The sequence below is a fragment of the Nyctibius grandis genome, chromosome 2 (genome assembly GCF_013368605.1).
Source record: "Nyctibius grandis isolate bNycGra1 chromosome 2, bNycGra1.pri, whole genome shotgun sequence".
In the NCBI taxonomy this organism is placed as follows: domain Eukaryota; kingdom Metazoa; phylum Chordata; class Aves; order Nyctibiiformes; family Nyctibiidae; genus Nyctibius; species Nyctibius grandis.
In genome coordinates, this window is record NC_090659.1 from 93,882,513 (window position 1) to 93,909,945 (window position 27,433).

Genomic DNA, 27,433 nt, shown 5'->3' on the forward strand with positions numbered 1-27,433 from the left:
AATGGTATTCAAATGCTGATAGGAAAAGCTGGGTTACCCAAAGCCAGAATGGGGTAAACAGAAGAAAAGCCGGATTATTTGGGTAATGATTTAATGGAAAGTATTCTATAGACCCTATGGGAAAATGATCAAAACTTGGGAGTCGGGAAAGAGAATAGTGAGGCTTCTTTAAAAAATAACAGCACTGAAAGTTTGGAGTTTTGCTACATAGGCATTTCCATGTTTTGATTGGCCTAAATCCTGTACTGTGAAGGACACGGCTCGGGGTCACCTACTGCCACGTCTCCCTGTCCATCATCTTGTATGAGTCACACCGACCTCTCTGTCCTTCGTTCAGCATGGACTCATCTCCTCTTGTGGAAAAGGTTAGGCCAATCTTACACCACGTGCTGCCCGGTTTTTAAGCAGGGCGTAGAAACATGTTTGTTTTTCTTTGCATTGCACCTACTAGCATTCAAATTGGCATCGTTCCTTCCAGCGGCTACTTGTTCAGCTGCAGTGCCATGTTGGACAAAAGCGTCTGTGAAGCAATTCTGACTGATCTTTATTTGGCAAGCAGTCAGGGGACAACAGCCCACTTCTCAGATCACCTGTTGGGGTTGGAAAGTGCTGTATAGTAGTGAAAAGCCTTCTGTAGCGCCTTCCTATCTGAGAATCTTTAACAGCTTTTCATTTGCTCATTCAAATAACATCAAGTCCAGCACTGTGACATATGTAGGAATTATTTTCTCTGTAGAGAGTCTCAGAAATGAAGAGAAATCAATTTCCCAGGACCTGCTGAAAGATTGCAACACTTTCAGAAAGTTTTGTCTGGATTACAGGTTTACATTTACTAGAATTGCCTTGCTGGGAACTCATGCTGTATGACTCTCTCGTCTACTCAAAGCCCGGAATGATCCTCAGTTCCTTCACCCTCAAAATCCGTAACTGTCCTCAGTTCCTTCACCCTTTACACATTAAAAACAAATAACATGGTCCTTTTATATCCACAAAACTAGGATACGATAAAGACCTTTGGCTCTTGCCAGTGCCAGAGCACAAATCAGATTATCAAAAATATTTATTAACAAAAAGGCTACAAAATAACGTTTACTGTTATTCCTGCTTTCACTTTCCTTCCTCCTTGAACTCTGCACAGCAGAGTCTGTTACTAAGTTAGAAACTGTAAGACGTGCTGTCATTGTATGCCTATATGACATAGGCTAGAAGCTGGAGCAGGAAATGTCATCAAATAATTACAGAAAAAAGGGCTGGAAAGATCCTTCAGAGTCCATCCCTATGCTTGGGCTGGCTCATCCAGACTGAAACTACTCCTGAGAAACAGCTGCTTAACAGTTTTTAAAAGCTTGTGATGATGAAGGCACTGCAAGCTTCCCAGTCAGTCTCATCTAGCTCTGTCCATACCACTACAAAGTCTGTTCTAATGTCTAATACAAGTGGTGGAGAACAGATAATTCCTTTCTTCTGTATTTCCACCTTTCAGTCTTGAAGATTATGTTATCCTCAATCTTTCTTTAAATAAACAAGTCTACTTCTTTCAATCTTTCCTTGCAGATCATGTTTTGTATCCCCGGCCTTATTCTCCCTACTCCTCTCTACAGCCCTCCTGAAATGCAACACATGTAGCTGGACGTGGTGCTCCAGCTGAGGCTTTGCCCCAGCAAATACAATGGAAGGACTATTTAATGCATCTTGTATTTTTACACATGCCAATAGCACATTGAGTGTTTATTTTTTCCAAGTATGACTGGGGTCAGATTAACTGCTTCTCAGACAGAAACTGCAAACACCAAAGGTGAGACGGCTGTGCCAGGGCAGGGAGCAGTTGACTTCATGTGCCAGACTTGCTTTCGTCATGCAGCCAATGGGACATGAACAAAGCAAATGAATTATGTGACTAATAATGATTAAATTTTCCAAGGGACAGAGGAAACTCTCCAGTGGTTACAACTAGTGACAAGGCAGTTTGAATAATGCCCATAACTATCTGGGTTGCTTCACTAACCATTCATTTGAGCAGCAGGACACTAGGCAAAACTGTTTTCACCACTGCAGAGAGCAGAAGAGAAACGATTTTCCATTGTAAGTAGCAGTGGAAACAGTGAAACAAGAATCAATGCACAAAAAGCAGAGCTCTCTGGTAGAATTGTTTGAGGGTGACCCTCTTTTGTTTAAAAAAGAAACACAAAAAATGTGTAAGGAAACTCAGGAGCAGTAAGTTTAGGGGTCTGGGAACTAATTAATGAAACCTTAGCCCTACACAGCCCAGCAGTAAAGAACTGGCTTTTGGACAAAACTGTTGTAAGACTGTGTAACCAGGAGCACACCAGCAGCACATGGATCGTTCAGAGACACGTGAAAAGATGTTGAGCACCAAAGTCAACTGCTGATATGGCACTGATGTTAGGCTCAAGGCAGCTTGCCAAAAATAGTCTCTTGGCTGTTGATAAAAGCATTACGTATCTTGTAGTATGAATCGGGTTCAAAATACAGGAAAAGAGGTTATTCAGAGGACCCATCCGAAAGTCACTAGCAGTAACCAAAGTTAGCCTGCATTCCTCTTTATTCAGAACTACACGGTTGAGTACTAACAGGTACTTAGGAAATGTGATCAGGTGCAAGCTGTAATGTGTGAGCAGGAACTGGTTTGCATCAGAGATAATAAAAACCGGCTGCCTGCGGAAGGAGCTGGCCAAACTCCAGGGACAACTTAAGGTCAAACTGGAACTAAAGCCCTTCTTAAAAAGAGAGAGAAATTTGGGAAGCTGGAAAACAGAAGTGGCTGTCCTGCAAAATCACTCAGCGTTAGAATAAGTCCAAATGATCTCTGCAAAAAGAAAGAAAGGAGCCATTCAAAGTTTATCTCAGATAAGATGCCCTCTGCTGCATGTATAAAACCTGGAATGTACTAAACAGTTACTAGGAGTTTCAGGAGGGGGTCTGAACATGAGTACCAATTCTGAGGTGCCAGTTTGTACCCACCTTCCAACAGGCCCATCTGCAAAGACAACTTTGCAACACTGCGATTGGAGCACGAGCTCTGTGGGCTGCCCATGCTGTAACAACTGGAAAGTAAAATTTCTGGGAGGTCTGTAATGGACTTGGATGGTTGTAGAGAACTATTTTCACTGTATGAAGCATTTACAGCACACTGGGACCTAAATTTTGAATTCCTTATGTTTTATTGACAGATTCATGTAAGGCCACAGCCAGCTTCTTAATGAGAGCTGAACGGGCATTACCCCCTTCCTCCACCAGCCAGTAAGCTTAAATAAAGTTTCTGAGCTGCCAGCCTTGCCCTGAGATTAGTGAGGGGAACAATAACACAGGATGTTTTGACCTTTCAGGGGTAAGGCATGCCATCCACTTGCGAGGAAGCAGAGTGACAGCGGCAGCAGGGCTGCACCACGGCGGTAGATCCTACAAGCACATGGGGGTAGGTCCTACAAGCATGTCTGGCAGCTCTTCAGCCAGAAAGGGAAAGCGCAGAGCTGCCAGAAGAGGCTGCCTTTAGGGGCAGAGAAAGAGCTAGTTTCAACTCTTTCACAGGGAGTCCTCCGCTCTGAACCAAGGGAAGGGACTAGTTCTCATTCTCATCCAGTCTTTGTGGAATGGTCATTGTCACCTGTACAGCAGCTGAGACCTGCCCTTTTGGATAGATCCCGTGTTCCTCCTCTAGCCAGGCAGCGTTATGGTGGCCACAGCCGATGTCATGTACAGCACACTGTGATCCTTCTGGAAGGGCATTGGATATACATTTAGAAAGCAATGTAAAGTTTACATGCTGAGTGCATAATTTCAGCATTAGTAATGTGAAGAAACACAGTTAGAATTGCACAAAGCTGCATAATAATAATAAAAAAAAATCACCTGTGGAACTATTTTGTCGAAAGTGTTCAACAGGGTATTTTAAAGAGCAAAGAAGCTATTTAAACACACCCTGCCCCTTTCTGATCCTTCCCAGAGCAGATATCTACGGTTCCTGTACTGATTTAAGGAAGCTTAACCCAGATATTGCTCTCGTGTCACTAGGCAGCACAGGTGGCCATACAACTGTAAACTGAGGGACAGAATCAGTGTCGTTATAGTTAATGATGGGAAGAAACCCTGAAGGGCGAGTGACCTGTTCACCAACCGAGGAGCACTGAAATATCTGAACATACCTGTTCCGGTCTCCTGGGCTGGGATTCTTGGTGGAAAACACCGCCCTGCCCCGCCAGCCAGAACTCTCCCAAGGCCAGCGACGAAGGGAGACTTTTGACTGAAAGGACAAGGCGGTTAATTTTTTTCCCTGGTTTCATAGAATCATAGAATCATGGAATGGTTTGGGTTGGAAGGGACCTTAAAGATCATCTAGTTCCAACTCCCCTGCCACGGGCAGGGACACCTTTCCTCTAGACCAGGTTGCTCAAAGCCTCATCCAACCTGGCCTTGAACAATTCCAGGGAGGGGGCAGCCACAACTTCCCTGGGCAACCTCTGCCAGTGTCTCACTACCCTCACAGTAAAGAATTTCTTCCTCATATCTAACCTAAATCTACCCTCTTTCAGTTTAAAACCATTACCCCTCGTCCTATCACTACTTGTCCTTGTAAAAAGTCCCTCTCCAGCTTTTCTGTAGGCCCCCTTCAGGTACTAGAAGGCTGCTAGAAGGTCTCCCCAGAGCCTTCTCTTCTCCAGGCTGAACAACCCCAACTCTCTCAGCCTGTCTCCATAGCAGAGGTGCTCCAGCCCTCTGACCATCTTCGTGGCCCTCCTCTGGACTCGCTCCAACAGCTCCATGTCCTTCTTATGTTGGGGGCCCCAGAGCTGGATGCAGTACTCCAGGTGGGGTGTCACAAGAGCGGAGTAGAGGGGGAGAACCACCTCCCTCGACCTGCTGGCCATGATGCTTTTGATGCAGCCCAGGATACAGTTGGCCTGGGCTGCAAGCACACACTGCCGGCTCATGTTGAGCTTCTCATCAACCATCACCCCAAGTCCTTCTCCTCAGGGCTGCTCTCAATCCATTCTCCGCCCAGCCTGTATTTGTGCTTGGGATTGCCCTGACCCACAAGCAGGACCTTGCACTTGGCCTTGTTGAACTTCATGTGGTTTGCACAGGCCTGTCCAGGTCCCTCTGGATGCCATCCCTTCCCTACAGCGTGTCGACCGCACCGCACAGCTTGGTGTCGTCGGCAAACTGGCTGAGGGCGCACTCAGTCCCACAGGGTGCACTCAGTCCCACGACTGAGTGGGATTTACAGGCTTATTACAGGCCGGCTCGGCTTCCTCCTCAAAGTCCCCTCACGGCCGCGGCTCCTTTAAATTCACCCTTTCCACACACACCCCCACCCCCGCCGGGGCCCTCAGCCGAGCCCGCCCTTCCCCTCCTCACACACACACCGAGGGGAGCGGGACGGGGCGGGGCCGCGCGCGCTCCAACGGCCGCCCCGGCTGAGGAGAGCGGGGCCGGGCTTTATAACCGGCGGGGCTGGCAGCGGCCGGCACGGCACGGCGGGGCGGGGATCAAAGGGGTTCTCGGTGGTAAGTGGGGAAGGTGGCGGGTGTTTGCTCCTCAGAACGCGGGAGGGTGTGGGGAAGTGCCGGCCGGGTACAGGTGTTTCTCTGTGAGCTTCGCTAAGTGCTGTCTCTGAAGGAGGGCAGGGGTTTCCTGAGCTTTGCTCGGCACCCTCCAGGGCCCTCCACCCCTGAGCAGAGACATGCTGCTCCCTTCTCTTCGTTGTTTTCCCCTCCCGATGCTTTTTGCCTCCAGGTGAAGCCTGTGTTTCGTTTTGTAGGTGGTGGTCGCCAAAGGGGAGTTGGTCGGTGCAGTCGTTGTTGCCTCCCTTCTCCCCTTTACAGGTGTTACTGTGTCCTCCCCGCTCCAGCTGTTTAAATACTGCTGCTCCGGCAGGGAGTGCTGCAGGGCATCCCTCTGTTTGGGGGGGGGGGGGCTTCCACTGGCCTCCAGGCTTGTAAGGCAGTTGGTATTTGGCAAGAACTTGCCACGATGGTTGCTGGCTTTAGCCCTGATTTTTTTTTAATTTCTTTATGATGATTCTTCCCTGCTTGAATACGAAGTCTGAGCTGTCTGTCTGCAGTGTAATCTTTGCAGTTAGAAAGTATTACTGGGATAACTAGCTTATATGTCAATGCTTATATTACAAGTAATAACTTTTTAGGACTAATAACTAGTTTAGCATAAGCCTTTTGTAACATTCAAGGGTCAAATCCATTTTAAATAGTTAAATCTACTGTAAGCTGAAGTATGCTGTGTGCCTAGTATGCTAGCAATATTGTTAACCAATAAAGGATTTGATGTGTGACTTTCAAGGTCTGTTCTCTAACAGGAAAATATCTAAGTGATGCATTCTTTTATGGAACCTGGACTCTTGATTTTGTTTCAGTAATGCTGGCAGTTAAAAGGAATCAAACTTGCTTCTGACTTTTGCAAAAAGTGTGTGGATGAATCACTGTATTAATCTAATCCAGTGTCCTTAAAGGATAGTATCACCTCTGTCATCTTACTGATGTTTGGGGAGCAACAATATATATTTGATAAGGACAATTTCTTTCTAGTAAAATTGGGGACCTCAATTTATTCTATAATGAGGGCTGGACTCTGGTTTTTAAGTAGTTTACCAATTGAATTGCCAATGGAATTCTTCTAAGGGGATGCTTATTACTTTTATCAGTGTAGGGAGGAATTTCTGAGTAAGAAGCAAAACAAGAATTCAGAAAATGAGACAGCTGAGCTGAAAGGGCAAAGTTGCTTGCTGGTATGTTTTTTAGATATTTTTTTTTTTTTTTTCAGATGAGCTCTGCTGCTCGGCTTCGATTTCTTCGTGTAAGTATGGGAAGCTAGAAGGAGGGATGCAAGGTAGAAGTAAGTGGAAAGACTCGGATGGTTAGTTTGGCCTAAATAGCAGGAAAGGAGACTACTAAGCCTTTCAGAGGTATAGACCTTGACAGTGTTGTGTAAGGCCTTCACCTTGGGATATGTCAAAGAAACAGTGTGCTATAAAATTTTTGTATTAGGGTATCCTACACATATAGTGAAACTTCAGCTAATATTAGTAAATCTGTGTACAAATTGAAAACTTGATTTTGCTGTACTTGGGTTCTTCTACACAGTGTCAGTGCTCCAGCATTACATAGGAAAACTGAGTAGCCTGCATTGCCTCAGCAGAATGAAATACAAAACAAACAAAAAGGCAGATATGTTTTTGTTTTGTCAGTGTTATGGTATTTGTGATAGATGAAAATTTGTTTTAATGTGTTAAGGGGGAAAAAGTTAACTCTTCTCAATTTTGATAAGTTTCTCAAAAGCAAAGATCATGTGTGTGGCTGATAATGGAGACAAAGATAAGCTTGGTTTTTCCATTAATTAAATGATCTGCCATTAATCATTGCAGGACAGGAATATGAGGAACTTGGAGCTGGAAGTGGCCTCCCTCTGGCACAGTGTCATACCCACGTGTCTCTGCTGCTTTCATATCGAAAAGCTGGCATAGTCTATGCCTGTGGCTCCTGATCTCTGTACTGCACTCTTTTTGGCAGTGTAGTGGGTGCCCTTACTTGCCTTTTCATTGTTTTTTTTTTTTTTGTTTTTTGTGTTTTTTTTTTTTACATCAGTGGTGTTCTTTACAGCAGCCTAAAGAGTAAGATGGATTTGTGTGCAGTTGGTTGTTGAGCATTTGAAATTGTCTGCTTTGAGGCCCTATGGGTTTTTTATTGTATCGAGTGTCAGAAGACTGAAGACCTGGGTAACTCTGTGTGAAGTAAAGATGATGAAAGGAAGACTAGGGCTGTAGTAACTATTCAGGCATGCTCACTGTCTGCAACTTCTGTTAACTTCATTTGGACGCTGGATTATTGGCACTTGTAGAGCAAATGACCAAAGGAGGTTCATCTTTACAAAAGGCAGTGCTAAGTAGCTGGTGTATTTGCGATATTTTTCCAGCTGAGCAGTACAGGTGAATAAACAAAGTAACAGGGAATGTAAGTGCCAAGGGAAATAGTTTCAAGTACAATTATTCCACAAAATTAATTGGCAAAAGATAACTGTAGAATCCAGTCTTTAGGAGGATATTATAGAAAACAGGAAATAGAAAGTATTTCCATTATGAGGAAGGGAAAAAATAAGCTGTGGAGAGAGCTACTTGGTTTTGGGAAGGGCAATCTTGTATCAGCTGGACTAGTCTAGTTTTGCAGTTCTTGCCTCTTCTTGAAGATAATTGGATTGTTTCAGCATCTTGCAAAGCATATCCCATAGTTAATTACGATTTGTGGTCACTTTGTCAAATTCACTTAATTGACTTCTAAGTTAGAGCAGCCCTTTTTACTGTAAAAGGCCTCATGCACATGATTACACTATTTTCGTATAACGATCACAAGAATGAATATTGTGAACACTTGTGGCAGAAATAGGCCTTAATGGAAGCAAAATGTTGTATGCACCCTTATTTGCTGTCCAAGTGTACCAGCTCAGCTCATGTTAATACCGGGAAAAAAAGGAACAGAAGTTTGGTAATGACTACCTTAAAGTTCCATTTGATTGCAGGATGTAGTCAAACTAATTCAGCTTGGTAAGAATCGTTGGAGGGTGTTCACTGCAGTGCTCCTTTAGATCATGCCTGGGAGAGAAACTACTTTAACGTTTCATGGTGAGGATAGTGGTGGTCCAAATACATAGTAGAGACATTGATTTCAACCCAGATGCCTTTGTGCAGTATTACTTTCTACTGATTGTCAAAGGTATTAAATGTTTTTACCCTTAGTGTGTTTGGAAGGTCCCTCTTATATGGACAAGGCATAAAGTTTTATTAGATGTTAGCATATATATTTATGTAACAGATGAAATTACAGAAGTATTAAATTATCTTATTTCACAGAAAGAAGAATCAATAATGTCAGCACTAAACTGGAAGCCCTTTATCTATGGAGGTTTAGCATCAATCACTGCAGAATGTGGTACGCTTTTCCTTTAACTGTTCACATTATTTCCTTTGCTCAGATAGTCCCTTTTAAAACAAGTTTGGTTCCATGCTATCAGTGACAAAGTAGTATATGGGGGTCAACAGCATAGGAGTTTCTTCTTTAATGCTGACTGCGGAGTTGCTCAGAACTTTGTTACAATGACAGAACACTTCTGTCTGTAAATGCTCATCCCTTGAGTCTTGTTTTTATACAAACTTTGACCTATTCCTAGGCAGTGGTATGTATACACAGCTTTTGTTTTGCTAGAGTAGACAAGTTAAGCTCTTAACTTGTAAATTTTTTCTCTTAGCTTTTCTGAGTAGCTATGTTTCAGTCTAAATACCCTTTTCTTGAATGTGAGAGGGTGATTAGATTTGAACACTTAATTATTCTATGTTGCACACTACCTGAATTTGCTATAGTGAGACAGTGTGTCTGATGTTTTAGTACCTAAAGACAAACCTAAAATACCAAAATCCTTTTAAAGTCTTATCTGAAGTGCATGTACATGAAAATAAAGGAAATCTGGATTTTTGTAGTAGCAGAACAGTCTGACATGTGGTGGGCTTGCATGTGAAGTCTGACTAATAAAGTACATGTAGTATAAAATTACACTTAAAACTGCTATTTTATTTTCCTTTTCTACCTTCTCTTATGAATCTTGTTCAAACTTGAGTTTGAAACCTTTCTTATTTGACTTGATTAAATGTTGCCAATAAGCTTCATGAGGAAGACAAGCAATTCATAAAAGCCTTGCTTGTCTGGTGGACCTCGTTAAAACAGATGTGGTTAATCCTGACTCCTATTAGTGTTTAGGTGAGTACTGGATGTCAAGGTGTTCCCTTTCCTAAACATAAGCTCTGGAGAAATACGCTTTCTAAACCCTTTCGTAAAGGGAGCATGGAGAGTATGAACTTGACACAGCGGTAGGCTACAGTAAAGCAGTAACATAAATGAGCACTGCTGCTATTGCTTTTTTAGATTCTAGGCTAGAACCTGTATAACTTGTCCTATGGAATTTATTTCTTTGCCTTCAATGAAATGCTCTTCAAAGATGTTGGTAGAATACACACGCAAACTCTGTACTTGATTGTGGTTGCAGAGTCCTGTTCAGTGTAGCTGTTCACAACCAGGCAATACCATGTTGCCTGAAAACATGGTGAGCAAAACGTAATTGTAGGAAGTGGGCAGGGCCTCTGACAAGCTTTTAGAAGAAAAAAGGTGACATAAAATGAACCACTTTCTTTTAAAGAAAGTCTCAGTAAGAGACTTTTTTTCCCCATGGGAGTATTTTTATATATTTTGGTATGTCATAAAGGTTTCTGTTTCTTATATCATGTTCTTTGTCTTTGGTTAGGTAAGTACTTTATTAATTTTCTCTCTGTTTTTTTTTCTTTAAGGTACTTTCCCCATTGATCTGACCAAAACACGTCTGCAGGTTCAAGGTCAAGTTAATGATGCCAAATATAAAGAGATCCGCTACCGTGGAATGGTGCATGCACTAGTCAGAATATGCAGAGAAGAAGGACTGAAAGCCTTATACTCTGGGTAAAATTAACTGACTTGTAGTAATGGCTTATGAACAGTCTATTGATAAGTATAAGCCCATAGTGTGGGAATTTCTGGGTTTCAGATTTACAAGGTATTTGGTTAGCATCAATTAATCTGGAAATTGAAAGCCCAAGCTTAGATTGCTTCAGTCTTTGCACTCTGCAATAGCACTTCATGTTTAAAAAAACCCAACAAAACCTACTTGGAAAAAAAAAATAGCTAAGCATAAAGTTATTCTATACAATGCTGCTATGGTTGTTCCATCTCTCAGAAGAAAAGCTGAATTAACCTTTGTGTATGAATAGGCATGCTTTTCTTAAAACCTGCAAGATGGTGGGGGAAAGATGTAATCTACAGATTACATTTTAGGCACGCTTGCAAGCTATTTTATAGACCACAAGTTAAGGCATGCTCTAATAGTAATCCTTCCACAGTTTATTCATGTTCTTGCAGGCTTTATTTAAACAAAACAAACCAAAACATACCTTGTTTTGTCTATCTTGGGTTTAAATTGTTGATTTAAATTAACAAACCTTTCTCTGGTGGATATCTTGTGTTCAGTCTCTCCTGCTCTAAAAATGATTTGCTAATCAATCTTTCGCAATTTTGAGTGTAAATATTATCGCTGCCTATTTTTACAGGATTGCACCTGCAATGCTACGCCAAGCTTCATATGGAACTATAAAAATAGGCACTTACCAGAGCTTAAAAAGAATGTTTGTTGAGCATCCAGAAGGTGAGTGGGTTTTTTCAATTCAATGGAGGACTGTTTTGCTTGAAGCTGTTTGTTTCCATTTGGTATCTTACTGTAGTGGTTTGAACCAGGCTACTGAGAAGACATTCCTTGTACCCATTAGAACAAAGTCAGCAAGGAAAACTTGTCAGAGCAGTTTTTAAGGCTTCTGTAATTGGCACTCTCTCTGGTTAAAGGAAGGGTGGCATCATCCTGCCCTGATGCATCTTAAGCTTTGTGAATCGGCAGCTAAACTATCTTTCTTTGTTTATGGAATAGATGAAACCCTGATGATAAATGTTCTATGTGGCATTCTTTCGGGAGTAATATCATCATCTATTGCCAACCCTACAGATGTCTTAAAGGTAATTATGTCATGTGGAGTTTGTTCTTAGTTTTTGTCTTCTCCTTGAGGAAATGCAGAATCTCCTGATGAATATAGGATTTGTTTTGTAACCATATTTGTTCTCATCTGTTTACTTTTTTAAAATCAGTAACATCCTGAATTCTTGGAACCTCTTTCTGGTCCATACTAATTATTTGGAAGTATGCACCAGGAAACTGATGGCTGGGGAGGTAGCTGGAACCATATAACTTTCTCTGGGGGTGGGGAGAGAATAAATTTAAGATGACTCTTTTTAACCTTCATGCTATACTGTTTGTGTGGAAGCCGTGCTGCTTATTTCATCTATACTTATTGGTAACACTGTTACACTAGGATGTTTCTAGACCTCAAAATAGGTGAAGATCGATTCAGAGGCAAGAGTTTCAGTGAGTGCTACTTGTACTGTATGATTCTTTAAATCCTGTAGGAAGCTTTGCAATCCAGTGTCCCATGGAAATAATATTCCAGCATCAGTCATTTAAAGTGAATTGGTGAAATGATCACCTCTAAGACTGTTAGCTTAATGATTGTCAATGACCTCTTTTCCAGTTACTTGAAAGGGTTGATGGTAGTTAACTTACAAAACTGTAACGTGACTTACATGGCTGCTTCTAATGAAAAATTCAAGAAAACTTCCTGTTCTTCTAGAACTACTAAACCACACTAGCGCTATGAAGGATTATGTAGAGGCATTTCAAACATAAGTTTGTATTTCAGCTGTGGCTTCAATTAGTTATTTCGCAAAATTATGTCCATGTACCAACTTGCTTGTCACTAAACTTGTATTTCGTAGTTACTGTGGCAGCTTCCCAAGGACATTCTTAGAAATCCACAGCATTGAAGACCATGGTTCTCACTAGCTGAAACCGTAATCTTTTTAACCTTTCATTTTAACATGTTCTGTGAGAACACTGTAAAGGACATCCTGCAGAACCCATCTGTCACTCTAATCTAAATGGAGGAGTGAACAAGTACAGAAATAGACATGACTTACTGCAGGGAAGAACTACATCACGTACTTGTTCAAAATTAGCAGCTGCATTTGGGTAGTTAAGGCACTTCAAAAGATTTCATCATGGTTATGATAATGTCAGGTATTAATTTGTATTCAAAAAGAAATTGACTTTACTGCTTGAAAGATTGTTACTTAAAATGTTAGTAAAACTGTATTAAACTACTACCAGTTGTATGTTTGAAAAGTATTTATTTTCTAATTTTATCTTCAAATGAATCTCAGATCAGAATGCAAGCCCAAGGTAGTGTGATTCAAGGAGGAATGATGGGCAATTTCATACAGATCTACCAAAAGGAAGGCACTAAAGGATTATGGAAGGCAAGTTTTTTTAACTATATCCTACACTTTAAGTACACTTTCCTGCTCAACTGAATTTCATGTACTTCTACAGTATTCTCACCCAAAATACGGAGAAGTCAGTAGCTAACGTGTACATGGTTTGTCATAACTACTTCACTGCTGGTGTCTTGGTGTGTTTTGGCAAAGAGTTACTGCCAGTCTTGTGTTCAAGGATTAGCCACTTCTTAAAAAAGGGGAGACAAATGGAGGCTTAAACTAGGGTGACTAGCTCTAGGACAAGTTCAACAGCCCTTTGCAAGACACCTCTCGATCTGTATGCTCTGCTCTTTTTACAACATACACTAAAGAACATTTGGAAGTAAAGGTACTAATGAATATCCCCCCTGCTCAGGAATTCTCATACTCAGTCTTGTAGATTGTCTTTTATGCCAGTTAGTCAGTGGCTGTATAACAACTGAAGACCAAGAATGGACGGTTGTTCTGAAACAGCTGGAAAATAGAAATGTTTTTCTATTAGTGTGCTTTTCTTGGCAAAGCTGCTTCATCTCCTTTTTTTCTGTTCATCTTCCTTACTTGGTCAGTTTTTCAGTTAGCAGCGAGGGGAGCCAGTATCACGTGGCAGTTGAGGTCTTAGCTGACAGTTGATGTAAGAGTTCGGATGTTAAGCAGAGATGAAGTAGCATAAGGGAACTGAATCTGCTGTTCAGTGTGGAAAAGTGATTTATCTGTTAATCTGAATTTGCATTTTTGGAGCACATACATCTAAGACTTGTACTAATTAGCCTTATTTGAATTTACAATATTCTTAACATATTCTTGAGGTGTTGCTTTGTACTATAAAAGCCACGCTTTTCTGGTGTGGTGCTCACAGGTTAGTTTTAAACTTCAACTATATCCTTTCTTTTGCCAGGGAGTATCATTGACAGCACAGAGAGCTGCTATTGTTGTTGGAGTGGAACTGCCAGTGTATGACCTTACCAAGAAGCACATAATTATGTCTGGATTTATGGGAGATACAGTATATACCCACTTCCTGTAAGTTTGTGTAACTAACTGCTTGCATAGCTCATCATTGTTAGTTCTCATGATGGAGGATGAATCTTGATTTTTCTCTCATCAGTCTAGATGTAAATATACTTCTGATGTGTTTATACTTTTTAATGCAATAGCATCTCAAATGGTAGCACATAGCATGGAAGCTAATTTTATTTAGGGTTTGAGTTTCACTTTCTTTTGAATATGGAATTTTGTTTTGTGGATGGTCTGAATAATTCAGCTTTGCAAACTGAGGTTAGAGGAAAGTCCAATCAAATATTTACTATTCTCAGAGGCATAAACATCTGTTCAAGTATACAGAAACTGTATATAAGGGCTATATAGCAAATCTTCAAAATGATGCTTTATAGTAAATTAATTTTTCCACATCTATTAGCTGATGTAATTTTTAACTAAAAGCACTAAGCAGCAATTATTACTGCATGTTTTCTGGGGAGGGGGAATTCTTGTTCATCTTTAAATGTGGTAGGTCAAATTTCATTAACTCTTTCTTTTATTAGCTCAAGTTTTACCTGTGGGTTAGCTGGAGCCCTTGCATCCAACCCAATTGATGTTGTGAGAACACGCATGATGAATCAGAGAAGCCAACAACATGGGGGACACTCAAGCTACAAGGGTACTTTGGATTGCTTGTTACAAGTAAGTAGTTCACCTATCAACATAAAAAGAAACTGGTGCCATCAAGCAATGATTTTGGTATGGAACTCAAAATTGTTCTAAATTTCCCTAGAAATTAATCCAAGTAACTTAGATATGCTTTTTGCCTTTATGCTCAAAAGTACTATACTGCCAATAATGCACTTGGTGTGAAAATTATCTACTGTCTTGACAGAAAAGTGAGAAGAAAGGTAGTATGTACTGCAGGCACTTACTTCCTTTTGGTACTTGGATGAGAAGACTAAGTCTCTCAGCAGCACTGTCTCTTGCTTAACTTTGAACGATGTTGATAGGAAATTATCATTTCATAGGTCAGTTCTTGAAGAACAACATCTGGAGCAGATGTTTTTTTCTGTTGCTTACTGCATAATGGAAAGCCTAGTACAGCCAAAGGCAATGTTGCTCTCTGATTTTGATTATTTTGGCTTGGTTTCTTCAATCCCTAAATTGGGAATGAGGTGGGAACATGATGGTCTCTTACATGGAGAAGAGTGGATAGGAAGCTATTGGTGTCCAAACTGTTGACTGAACAGTCCAGTTTGTATAAGAGTCAAAGTCACACTGTCCAGGGCAATTTTGTGAAGTCCATAAAGCAAACTGAAAAATTTCAAGGGGGTGCCTAACGTGTGCTGCAGGTTTACATGCAGCAAATTTCAGGGAGGTGCCCAATGTGAGCTGCAGTTTACATGCAGTGCTCTGCAAGGTTTTTTTTGAGGGGGAAAAAAAAGTAATTCAGGAATGCAATTTGGATGAATCTGTGGGTACTAAAGGACATAGGCTGCATCTTCACCTGCCAGGTAATGCTGCAGGCATTACTAATCTTGGCTTTATCTAGTGAAAGTTTCCTTGTCCCATCATACAATATGTTTAAATCAAGGTTACAGCGCTAACCCATCCCCCGCAGTGGTATAGGATCTTGTTAGCTGAGATGCTGTCTAGATTTCTCACTAATAAAGAATTACATAAGTGTGTTCTTGCTGTGTATTTTTTTCCAGACGTGGAAGAATGAAGGCTTTTCTGCTCTATATAAAGGGTTTTGGCCAAACTGGTTGAGACTTGGTCCTTGGAATATCATTGTATCCTTTTTCAAAGGTGTGCAAAACTATTAAGCTAGCCATACAACAGCAAGTATTGACAGACAGCTTCAGAGTGCTCTGTGTGGGAAGTGTCAGGTCAGCATAAATATTCCTTTTTATGAATGGAACACTGTGTAGTTGACTGTTTTCTTAGTCAACTGCTGCTGGTCAGATTGAATTTGTGATTCACACAGTGAATATTAGAATGTGATCTTGCAAAACATTTTTTTGTTTCTCCAATTTCATGCCTGTCCATTTCCTTAGTTTGGAGCCTAGTTTTAAATAAAATTGACTAGAATGAGTTAGGAATGGGGGCTATTTCCAGAACTGGGGAAACTGTTGGCAGTTAGCCATGAAATCTTTTTGTATTTATCTTAGTCTCACCCAATTTTCTTTTTGTTTCAAGAGCCAGCTGATCAAAGCTCTGGGAAGTGTGTTGTTTTTTTGTGTGTGTGTGTGTGTGTGGGTTTTTTGTTTGTTTGTTTTTGTTGTGTGGGGTTTTTTTGTGTTTTTTGTTTTTGTTTTTTTACCATGAGTAAACCTACTTTAGCCCATCAAAGCTAAGTGAGTAAAGACTAAGGGCTTTTGTGGTATTCTCCTGCCTCTTCACTCCTGTGTTTAAGATCCTGAGGAATAGGGATGGGAAAGTAATTGGCATCACCAGCCTTAAAGCAAGTTTCATTGTTCTGCCTAGTACTGCATAACAAAAATGGCCAACCAGCAGCATTGCACAGGAGGGAACAAAAAGTGGAACAAGATTTCACACAGGTGCTGCTGTCCTTTAGTAGTGAAGTTGCCATTTTGCACTGTGTGAACAGGAAACAGTTTTCCTTAATCGGCTGTTCCAGTTCTTTGTGACATATGAGCAGCTGAAGAAACTAGACTTCTGACGTGAACTGTGCACTGAATGCTGTTAATGTACTGTTTGAGCTCAGAGCAACTTGTAAGTTATTCTGAGTATCTGCTCTTCGTTGTTTGAGATGTTGGCCACTACAGGACTCTTGTGAGTAAGAACAACCTGGAAGTGATTTCAAGGCAGACTGGCTCCTGTAACAACAGCTTGCTCACGTGATTCAGTGGATGATGTGCACTATTTTCTGGACTGAACCAAACATGGTGGAATACCTTCTGTCAACTGTTTAAGTGTTCTTGAATATGAAGATGTGTAATGTAGCTTTATGGCGTTGAGACTCAGATGCACAGTGTTCTGTAGGTGTAAGAGGTAAACAACAATCTTTAAAGGAAGATAGGTGGTACCAAGGAGCTGGGCTCTTCCTGTCTTCTCAGATGTATACCATTTGACTGTGGTAGTTTATAGTTTCCAATTAACTGGAAGTGTCACAAGACATTTTTGCAGGCCTTCAGTTTGGCAAAATACCTGCTGTAATACAAAATCTGCTTCTGGTTTTAGAGCTTTCCTGCGCTCTAAGTCCTTAAATGTCAGCGCAAGTTCCTGGGAAGAATCCAGCTTCATGTGAAAGTGTGGTTGCTACAGTTGTCAGTTTTAAATAGCTTGAGGAAAGTTGTGTTTTGTTTTGTTTGTTTTCCTGAATGTATCATTCTTGGTTTTCAGCATAAGTGATTCTTCAACATATTCATATGTAAATTGCAATTAGGAATGAAGTTCAAATGAGTCCATGCTCATGTGCCTATCTTCCAGAGAAACTTTCCATGCTGCTTCTGTTGTTGGGAAGAACTACTTGTAATGGTTACTGGCTGTTTGTACCATCTGAAAGATGCAAGTTTTACACTGGGCAGTTCAGGCTGTGCCATGGAGGTGCCTGCGTAAAAAGAACCAAACCCCTCCAAAGGTCAGTCTGCTATGAAGATTGCTTTCCTTCTTCAGAAAGACACCCAAACCCTGAACTACTGAGCGCTTTCATATAGCAAACAGGCTCAAGCTGCTGTTACATGCAAGTAAACTCTGTGTAGAAATCAGCCACAACTTCCTTACATTTAACCCAAAAAGTAATGCTTTATCTCAAAACTTCAGGGCCATTAATTAAACAGTTATGTTGAGGTTCTTACAAATGCTGCTGTTAATTCTAAGAAAGGAAACATGAGATGCAGGTCATACAGTGGTTCTTCGGTGTCCGCGGAGGGTAGCAAAGCAGGATGCATAGCTTTGCATTTTTGTGGCATTGTGTTAATCTCTTAAACGTTTTTGGTTATTCAGACATTCCACTTACAGAAATTTCATTGCGATTTCAAAATTACTATAATCACTTAAAATTACTAATTTTGAATTCACAAATGGATTTTTTTTAAACGCACAAGGCACTTTGTTTCCTAAGGTACAATGTTTTTTGTATGGGTATGCTTAAGTGCAGTGTTTTTCCTTACAGCTGTTTCTATGCTTTAATAGAAATATTTGTAAATATTTTTGTACACTATGTAAACTAAATGTATGTTTTACATTTTTAAGCTTATTAAACGTTTTGAAGATGTGTAATGACTCTGAACTACTTTCAGTTTCTAAGTTTCAAATGATGGGGGAGATGGGTGAGTTTTGAAACACGAAGGTGATAAACAAAGGAAAGTCATTGCTGGCATTGAACTGTGTGATGTTACTGGTTATTTAGCTGAGGCAGACTAAGGTTGCTGTAATGTAAAGCTTGTGTTCCTGTAACATACTGCCTGAATAACATGCATTAACCATAAGTTTTCACTGTTCTTCAGCATATCTTGCACTGCAAGACCATTTCCCTCTCTGATCTGTTCCAGACCATGCAATTTTCATAATACTCAGCTTAGCTTTGTGTAGCAGGAAAACTATGTTTATTGCTCAAGTAACCAACTCGACTGGGGTAATGTTACACTTGTAACCAGAGTGGGTTTCTAGCATTCATATATGGTAGCACAAGTCTGACAGATACAGCTCTTGAGGGGATGAGGAACCTGCCAGTTGGGAGTAACAGGGTGGCAGTACACTGCAGCAGGTACTCAGGGGGGATGCTGGAGAGGGACAGATGGATGAGATGGGCTCAAATTAACGGCTAAGCACCAAAGGCATCCAAACAGTGACATGGGAGTTCAGGATCTCAACTGAAGGTGACTGCTGCAGTGAATACCCCAAGTGATTTTCAAGCTCTTTAAGTCAGACATGCCTTAGTTAAGATTTATCATTACATATTAAAATAAAAGATTTAAGTTTACAAAAACTAATAGTGAACCAAAGCTAACAAAAGGTATTTCCAAAGTGAAGAATAAATCCAGCAGCAGTTTCTGAGGCATGGTGGAAAATGGCTGCAGAACAAATAAGAACCATCCCAGTAATGAGGAAGGGGGTGAGGATGTGTGTGGAAGCCCATCAGCCTGTAAACAGCTGTGCTTTACGTGAAGAGCAGAGGATTTGCTTGGGAATGCTCCATTGAGAATCGTTCTCGCTCGCTTTTAAAATAAAGGAGCTGCGACCAGTTCACAGGGCCCTTTGAGGCAATTAACAAGTAAACGTGTTGAAGGTCAGTTCTGAACACAGAACTGAAAACAAGGAATGGTTGTTGATGATTTGAGCCCAGAACACTGTGGCCCTTGCCAGGATGTGTGATGGGTGCTTAGCGTGTGAATGTTGATGTTATCTTGAACTGCATAGTCCGGCTCCTGCTTGTAGCCCTTAAATAGGGTAGCAGAGTAACAATAAAGGGCCTTTGGTCTTTGCTTCCTTGAGCAGCAGAGTCCGTGTCGTCTTTTCAGCTCGCCGCAGATGGCGCCTGAACAGGGCTGAAGATCAATAAACCGGCGGCGACTCTGCAATCAAACTATTGTCGGGGGATAGGTCGCACCAGCACTGGAGACTCCCTCAGGACCAGTGAGTCCCTCTGGGATGGGTGAGTTCCGCGATCGCAATAAATATGGGACAGTCTAGTTCCCAAGAGCACTAGCTCTACACTGAGGTATTACAGCGTATATTATGGGAACAGGGCTATAAGGTTCAATTAGTGGAACTGGTGCAGTTGTTAGCATGGATCAAAGACAGCTGTGCCTGGTTCCTTGTATCAGGGACCTACGATGCAAAGATTTGGGCGAAAGTTGGGGAAGAAATACAAAAACTAGGAGCAACGTGGAGGGTTGTTTTTACAGCACTCTCTGCACTTCAGCCTGCAGAAGAGTATTTGCAATCTCAGGCATCCACTCCTATTAATACCTTGGTGGATGTGAAGGAGCAACAGGAGTCTGTGTATGAAACAGTCTCTGGAGAATCAGACGATCCTTACGATCCTGATTTCACAGATCCAGAGATACAGTCCAATTTATACCCACCATTAACATCAGTAAAAGAAACGGCTGCTGCCGTCCCTTCGGTTCAAGAGATCTCACAGCCGGCAGCAGCAGCGGCTACGGCTAGAGCACGGTTAACACCAACAGCTCTTCCGCATCCTGTGTCTGCCGAGCCACCTATTGGCTTTTCTGAAAAGACACCAGAGTCTCACGTAATGAAATACAAAACACTAGCAGAAAGATGTAGAGAGGAAGCCGCTCGTAAAGGAGATCTTACCATGCTGATGGCGATGCCAGTAATCTATCGCCCAAATCATCCTCCTGAGTATCAATACCTTACTTATGAAATGATTAAGGAAGTACAGAACGCAGTGAGAGACTATGGTTTGCACAGTAACTATACTTCAAATTTAATAACAGTCATTGGGGAATCCTATACTATGACTCCACGTGATTGGAAGTCACTTTTACGGATCATTTTAATGCCTGCACAATATTCAGTGTGGCTGGCAGAGTACCAGGAGGCTGCTACAGTACAAACTGTGGACAATTTTGAAAATGTGGAAGCGGGAGGCTTAGATGAATATTTGGGAATTAATCGCTATGCGACACCAGAAGCACAGGCAGGGCTATCTCGACAGCGTTTACAACAGATCTCTCCATTGGCTTTAAAATGTCTGAAACGCGTTCCGGAGGCAGGGAAACGCCAGCCCTCTTTTACGGTTGTCAGGCAAGGAGCTCAAGAGCCCTATGTTACATTTATTGGTCATTTACAAACTGCATTGAGCAGGCAGATTGATGATGAAAATGCAGTAGAAATGCTGTTATTACACGTGGCTTATGAAAATGCAAATGCAGATTGTAAAAAAATTTTGGCCCCTCTAAGAAACTCTTCCAAAAGTATAGCAGAATTTATTAAAGCCTGTCAGAACATAGGTTCTGAGGAGCATAGGGCTACTTTACTTGCAAGTGCCTTGGCTCAGCAACTTGTTGTGGGACAAGCAGAAGTGAAATGTTTTGAGTGTAATCAAATGGGACATATTAGAAAGAACTGCCCAAAGCTGACAGTAAAGAAAAAAGATGAGCAGAAAGGATCAAAAGGACCTAAAAAACCCAAAGAATTATGTCCTAAGTGTAAAAAGGGCTATCATTGGAGCAATCAGTGTCGATCAAAATTTGATAAGGATGGAAACCCCGTGCAGGGAACTGGAAGAGGAGCGCAAGGCCCAGTGCCCCCCAATACAACAGGGTCTTGTGCACATGCTCAGTATCTGCAACAGCAAAGTCACAATTGCTGTTGCCAGCATGCCATGACATAAGGAAACCCACATTACTCTGATGAGGGACAGCCTTGAATTTCAGGCTGCTCTGGCTAATTATTTGAATGATATCTGTTTTACTTTGCCACAGAATAAAATCTTGCAAGCCTTACCTTCCCTCTGTTTACAACCACAGAGGATGATGGTGCCTCACCCTATACCAAATGCAAAAAAGGTTTTTACAGATGGCTCAGGTAAAACAAAGAAGGCCGTAGTGGCCTGGAAGGAAGAGGCACAATGGCAACACACTTCAGTTACTGTGGAAGCATCCACTCAGATTGTTGAATTATCTGCAATACATTTAGCTCTGACATTGTTTGCAAGCGAACCTATTAATATTGTATCAGATTGACTATATGCTGTTGGCGCTATTAACTGCTTAGAAGCTGCATTTATCAAAGAAATTAGCAATCAAGAGATGTATAAACTTTTCCTTGCTATTGCAACCCTGCTTCAGCAACGACAGCATCCTTGCTTTATCGTTCATATTCAGTCTCACACTCGCTTGCCAGGACCTCTGGTAGAAGGGAATGTGGCAGCTGATAAGTACACTGTTTTAGCCATAACATCATCCTCCCTTACTCAACGATTTCAACATGCACAATTATCTCACTCCTTTTTCCATCAAAATGCTCACAGTTTACAGAAAGAATTTGCTCTGACAAAAATGCAGGCCCATGGTATTATTCGGGCATGTAACAATTGTCAATTATACAATACTGCAACTTATCATGATGGTGTAAATGTCAGGGGACTGAAGGCTAATGAAATTTGGCAAACAGATGTTACACATTATCCACCTTTTGGCAGGCAAAAATATGTTCACGTTACTGTGGATACCTTTTCTGGTTATGTTGTTGCTTCTGCAGCTACAGGGGAATGGACTCAGGACCTTAAGAAACATTGGACAAGGTGCTTTGCGCTTATGGGCCTCCCCAAACAAATGAAAACAGACAATGGACCCGCCTATGTATCACAAGCAGTGGCCTTATTTCTACAACAGTGGGGTGTGTGTCACGTTACAGGTCTCTCGCACACCCCCACCGGACAAGCCAGAATTGAACGGACACATCAAAACTTGAAACACATGTTACAAAAACAAAAAAGGGGGAGTGTAGCCACAACTCCTCAAGAACAATTAGATATGGCTGTGTTCACTTTAAATTTTTTAAATCGGTCATCTTCTCAATTAGATACCATGGCAGTGGAACGACATTTTCAGGGTAAAGTACCCTTTACACAAAATCCTAAGGTTTGGTATAAAGATCTGCCGGGCCCGACTGATTGGCGTGGACCAGTAAAATTGTTGACATGGGGGAGGGGATATGCTTGTGTTTTACTCCCAACAGGTCCTCATTGGCTACCTGCGAGATACGTGAAGCCATACCATGAGCTGGAGAAACCACAGCCAGAACCCAGTACCAGAAATGCAGACGCTGAAAGTACAGGGACCACGCAAGCGACGTAGAACAGTCAACCCGACACCAGGCATTACTTGGGGAATGCTGCAATGACTGGATGAGCACGCAAGTAGCATGCTGCGAGGGGTCTTGGGTGGTCTCTGGTGGTCGTAGTCCCCCCATAGTTGTGCTGTCTGCTGTGTGACCCCGCTTCCACACAAGCGTGGTTAAGGCCTTTCTGTTGACACATGCAGGTGGCTCCGAGGAGAAGATACTGTTCTGGTTCTCACAGCATGTATCTCTTCTCCTGGTGCCAGAGCTTGTGAATCAAGTTAATTTAGACATTACAAAGATGTTGTTCACAGTCTTGTTTATCTTTGGCCCTTCTTTGTAATTAGTGAGGAATTTAACAGAGACCTTGGATTCTCTGGGAATAAGCACAAGCAAGAGTCAGTGATAGATATAACTTTAAGTGTTATCAGTCCCAGAGGCAGACACTGCCCACAGAACAAGCAGCTGGTTTCGGAAGGTGCAGTTGTTTTGGGTTAAAGGAAAATTGCTGGGGGGGGGTTGGTTCTATCTGAGGGTTGCACAGAGTGGGTCTTTTGGGGTCTGCTCTGAGGCCTGCTTTTGCTAAAGTGGTATCAGATTGAGGCTGAGCCTACACCCTGTAATACCCTTTTAGCTTATTTTGCCTTGATCTCTGCAAATTAAAAGGTGATTATAATAAGTTGTTTGTTTTGGGTCTGTCCTCAAGGGAGTATGGCAGATGATACCCTTTATTGGGCACACATGCTGGAACCCCTATTGTTTGCACCCATAACGTGGTGGGATCCTGAAATCCCTGTTTTGACCAATGATTCAAAATGGCCAAGTGCAAGACCTAAAAGCTGCCCGACAAAATCAATTATCTAATCTTAAGGAATTAGCAAAAAGAGTCTTGGATGATATATCGGACAATGTTAAGTGGTTAAATGTAAAGAATTGGTTTATGGGTCTAAACTTACGTTATGGATGTTTGTAATAGTGGGCGGTTTTATACTCTTATTTTTTTGTTATAGTCTTTCACTTTAACTGGTCTGCAATCAGAGGACTCTGAAAAGCCAAAACCCACATCATGACCACCCTTGTCATCGAAATAAACAAAAAAGGGGGAAATGTGGAAGCCCATCAGCCTGCAAACAGCTGTGCTTTACGTGAAGAGCAGAGGATTTGCTTGGGAATGCTCCATTGAGAATAGTTCTCGCTCGCTTTTAAAATAAAGGAGCTGCGACCAGTTCACAGGGCCCTTTGAGGCATGTAACAAGTAAACACGTGTTGAAGGTCAGTTCTGAACACAGAACTGAAAACAAGGAATGGTTGTTGATGATTTGAGCCCAGAACACTGTGGCCCTTGCCAGGATGTGTGATGGGTGCTTAGCGTGTGAATGTTGATGTTATCTTGAACTGCATAGTCCGGCTCCTGCTTGTAGCCCTTAAATAGGGTAGCAGAGTAACAATAAAGGGCCTTTGGTCTTTGCTTCCTTGAGCAGCAGAGTCCGTGTCGTCTTTTCAGCTCGCCGCAGATGTGTATGCTGTGAAAATGGCGGGCTGCCTCCCTGTACTGTGTCGGTGCTGTCCTGACCCCTGAGGGAGAGACACTAGAGCTTACACGCAGGGAAAGGAACGCTAGCTGCCCGCCCTGGCCTGCCGCGGCGCCGGCAGGTGCCAGAGCTCCCAGCAGGGAAGGGCGGAGGCAGCGGGGTGTGACACAGGGTCACGGCACATCCGGCTGCACCAGGGGCTCCCTTCATCCATGTCATGGGGACTTCAGTTGTGAGGTTAGCTTGAACCAGACCAAAAACACCGCTGCAAAAGCAAGTCTTGGTTATTAAACGTTCTGATCTGGTTGAGTTTGGGACAGAGAACTCCTGGCCCGGAGCTGCGCGGCTGGCTGCAGGGGAGGGTGGCCCGGCGTGAGGTGCCGGCACCGGGGCCGTCCTGCGGGCCCGCTGCCGCCTCGGGAGAGGAGGTTCCGGGGAAGGGACGGGCCGAGCCAGCTGCCAGCCCCGGCCCTTCTCCAGCCGCCCGCGGTGCACCGCGGTCCCTCCGCTGCCAGCCGGGAGCGCCGCGGGCCCCGCCGCGCGCGGGGGAACCTGGGGACACGGAGCGCGCGCCGGCGCCACACGGTGGCCAGGCCCAGCCCGGCGGCGCCGCAGCCGCCTGCGCTCCTCCCTGCCGGCAGGGGGCGCCATCCCGGCCAGCCGCCCCTCGCTCTCCCCCCTTCCGTCCCTCGCTGACGCACTTCTCTCCACCAATGACGCTGCTGCCACGCGACGCGGAGCGGTGCGTGCTGTGCCTCCCCCGGAAGCGGCGCCGCGCTCCCGAGCGTTCCGTTCCGCCCCGCCCCGCTCCGCTCCTTTCCTCGGCCCGGCCCGGCCCGGCTGCCGCTGTCCCCGCCGCCAGCATGGCGGAGCTGCCGCCCGCGGAGCCGGCGGGCAGGGAGCTGTGGGACCGCCTGAGCCTGTGGGACCGCCGCCCGCAGCCCGCCGCGCCGCTCAGCGACCGCCAGACGGATTCGGTGCTGGAGCTGAAGGCGGCGGCCGAGAACCTGCCGGTGCCGCCCGAGGTGAGGCGGCAGCGCTGCCCGGGCCGGAGGGAGGGAGCGAGGGAGGCGCCGCCGTGCCACGTCGCCAGGCGGCCGGGGGGTGGCGGCCCAGCCCGGCCCGGCCTGACCGGCTGGGGCCTGCGGGGCCGCCGCTCTCTCCCGGTATTTACGGGGCTCGGCAGCGGTTTGCGTTCCGGCGGGGCTTGGGGCCGTGAGCCCTCCCCTCTTCCGCTGCGTCCACAGTCGCCTCCCCAGCCCGTCGCCCCGGTTCGCCTCCGTCGGGAGGGCTCACTTCTTCTCCAGCCTGCCCGAGGGGCCTCCCGCCGCCGTGCTGCCCGCCCGCCCCGGCGTGCGGGGGGCCTGGGGGCCGCGGAGGTGGCTTTCCTCTTGAAATCGCCGGGGTTTTCGCTGCCTGTCCTTACTGCTTCCTCCAGTTCATCGAAGTTTGTCCTCTTAAAATTGAGAGGTTTAGTCATGGTTACATGGGCTTGGTCCTCTTAATTTCACCCTGATTAATTCATAGCTGCTGGCACCAATGCTATTTCCCGGTACAACTTACAGGTGATTCAATGAGCCGTATAAAGCCAGGAATAGTGGTAAAAAGCCTAAGAATTTGTTGTTACCATGGAAAACGTGGCCTCCCACCCGGTTATAAAATATCAGACTCTGACAAGGTGATTATTTATGAATGCTTCCTTGTCTGCGAAGGGGAGGGGAACAAAATGTTTGCATTCCTTAACAGCACTTTTCATGAGGTTTTGTGTTTGAACAAGATCGTAGCAGAAGGTACAGTGCCATAAAATCAACACAGTTGCCTCTGAAAGGTCAGAATACCAAAGGGGAGGGGGTAAAGCAGTTCCTTTCAGAAATGCACCCGTTTCATTTTATGCTTCCTGGTGTCTTTTTTGTGTAAGTTGGATGCAACTATACTAAAGTAAATACTGGCAGGCATCCCAAATGATTGTAGAAGGATGTGCTGCTGTTGGAGAATGTTCTTAAGGATCTAAAACAGCTTTGCAACAAGGCATTTGCCAGTCAGGACAACGGGGATGGCAAGACGTTGAGGACTTCAGCTGGTCTTGGCTCCATCTGAAGTGGATTGGGACAGTGGCGCCTTGGCTGCTCTGAAAAAGCAGGCTCTGATGGGCTCGTCTTTTCCTCAGTAGTAGGCAGGAGAGAAACCCTGGCTCCCAGCTGGAGTCCTGCCTGTTTTGGAGGGTGGGGGGCAGAGATAGGTTGAATTTGAACAAAAAAGGTCAGTCTGTGTTTTCTCAGATATCTGAAATCCCGACAGTTCTTTCTTTGCCAGACTAATATTACCAGGCAATGAATATTTTACTGAGTAATTTTGTAGAGGGATACCGATTTGTTTTTAAGTAGTATTTTCTGGTTTTATGCTGCTGATGTTCTCAGCAATAGAAAACATATTGTACTTATCAAGTGAATTAAAAAGGGTATTACGCTAATGAAGAGTATATAATGATATTTGTTTTGTTGAATTAGTTTCTTCCATATAAGATAATTAATAGTCTTCAATCATACTTAAATACAAATTCTTTCAAGTTACTTTTTTCCGTATTTTTCTTGCTTAAAAAATCAGCGTGGACAATAATTCCTGTTCAGCAGAGCTACTCCTTGTCTTCTAAAAAAGTCTTTCCTTTTAGCTTGGCTTCTTCATTAAAAAGCATTTGAAAGAATATGAAACACTATTTCCTGAATAAATTCCATCAGTGTTAAGTCTTGAATTTTCTCTGAATATCTGGCCAAAAAGATCTGACAGTTCCTGTGCGGTGGTGTTGCCATGTAGTGTAAACAATAGTGACATTTATTTCTGCTTCTGCATGTGTTCTGAATTCTTGTGTTCTCAGATAAATTTTCTAGTGCATTTCTCTGAGTATAGAACCAGTTAAATTGGAAATTAAAGTATAGCTCGTCAGTATGTCAGATACATGTACATTCAGTTTCTGTTCTTACATAAACGTGTACTTGTATAAAATGCTGTATATTTTCTGACTTTAATTGAAAAAAAAATTTGTTAGGTGTTTCTGAATATACAGATGTGGTAGTTGTTGGTGTATTATCATACTGATGGATAAAATGTCCGTTGCATTTGTTTCTTCAAAAGTGTGTGCCTGTGATTTTCTCAGGTTGACGCTTTGCATTGTGTTATCGTAGT

At 43.2% G+C, this 27,433-nt stretch overlaps 3 protein-coding genes across 5 annotated transcripts in view; all 3 read left to right on the forward strand.

Annotated features, from left to right (window-relative positions):
* Window positions 1-5,449: 5,449 nt before the first annotated feature.
* SLC25A30 (solute carrier family 25 member 30) lies at window positions 5,450-18,185 on the forward strand. The gene is made up of 11 exons (XM_068424187.1): window positions 5,450-5,525; window positions 6,796-6,828; window positions 8,876-8,954; window positions 10,361-10,508; window positions 11,153-11,247; window positions 11,524-11,609; window positions 12,867-12,962; window positions 13,855-13,979; window positions 14,501-14,639; window positions 15,653-15,733; window positions 16,582-18,185. The coding sequence occupies exons 2-11, from the start codon at window positions 6,796-6,798 to the stop codon at window positions 16,621-16,623; spliced, it is 924 nt and encodes a 307-aa protein (XP_068280288.1). The 5' UTR covers window positions 5,450-5,525; the 3' UTR covers window positions 16,624-18,185.
* A 790-nt stretch (window positions 18,186-18,975) lies between these two features.
* LOC137660449 (endogenous retrovirus group K member 8 Gag polyprotein-like) lies at window positions 18,976-21,270 on the forward strand. Its single transcript, XM_068395314.1, has 2 exons — window positions 18,976-19,020; window positions 19,858-21,270. The coding sequence occupies exons 1-2, from the start codon at window positions 18,976-18,978 to the stop codon at window positions 21,268-21,270; spliced, it is 1,458 nt and encodes a 485-aa protein (XP_068251415.1).
* A 3,681-nt stretch (window positions 21,271-24,951) lies between these two features.
* COG3 (component of oligomeric golgi complex 3) overlaps window positions 24,952-27,433 on the forward strand; it is a 35,660-nt gene continuing 33,178 nt past the window's right edge. For 2 of the 3 annotated variants that reach the window (XM_068421903.1, XM_068421907.1), the window contains exon 1: window positions 25,084-25,278. In XM_068421903.1, the coding sequence (XP_068278004.1) occupies window positions 25,117-25,278 (162 nt within the window). In that variant the 5' untranslated portion in view covers window positions 25,084-25,116. Of the gene's footprint in view, window positions 25,279-27,433 lie in introns of all 3 variants that reach the window. The other variant, XM_068421910.1, reaches the window with a different exon arrangement.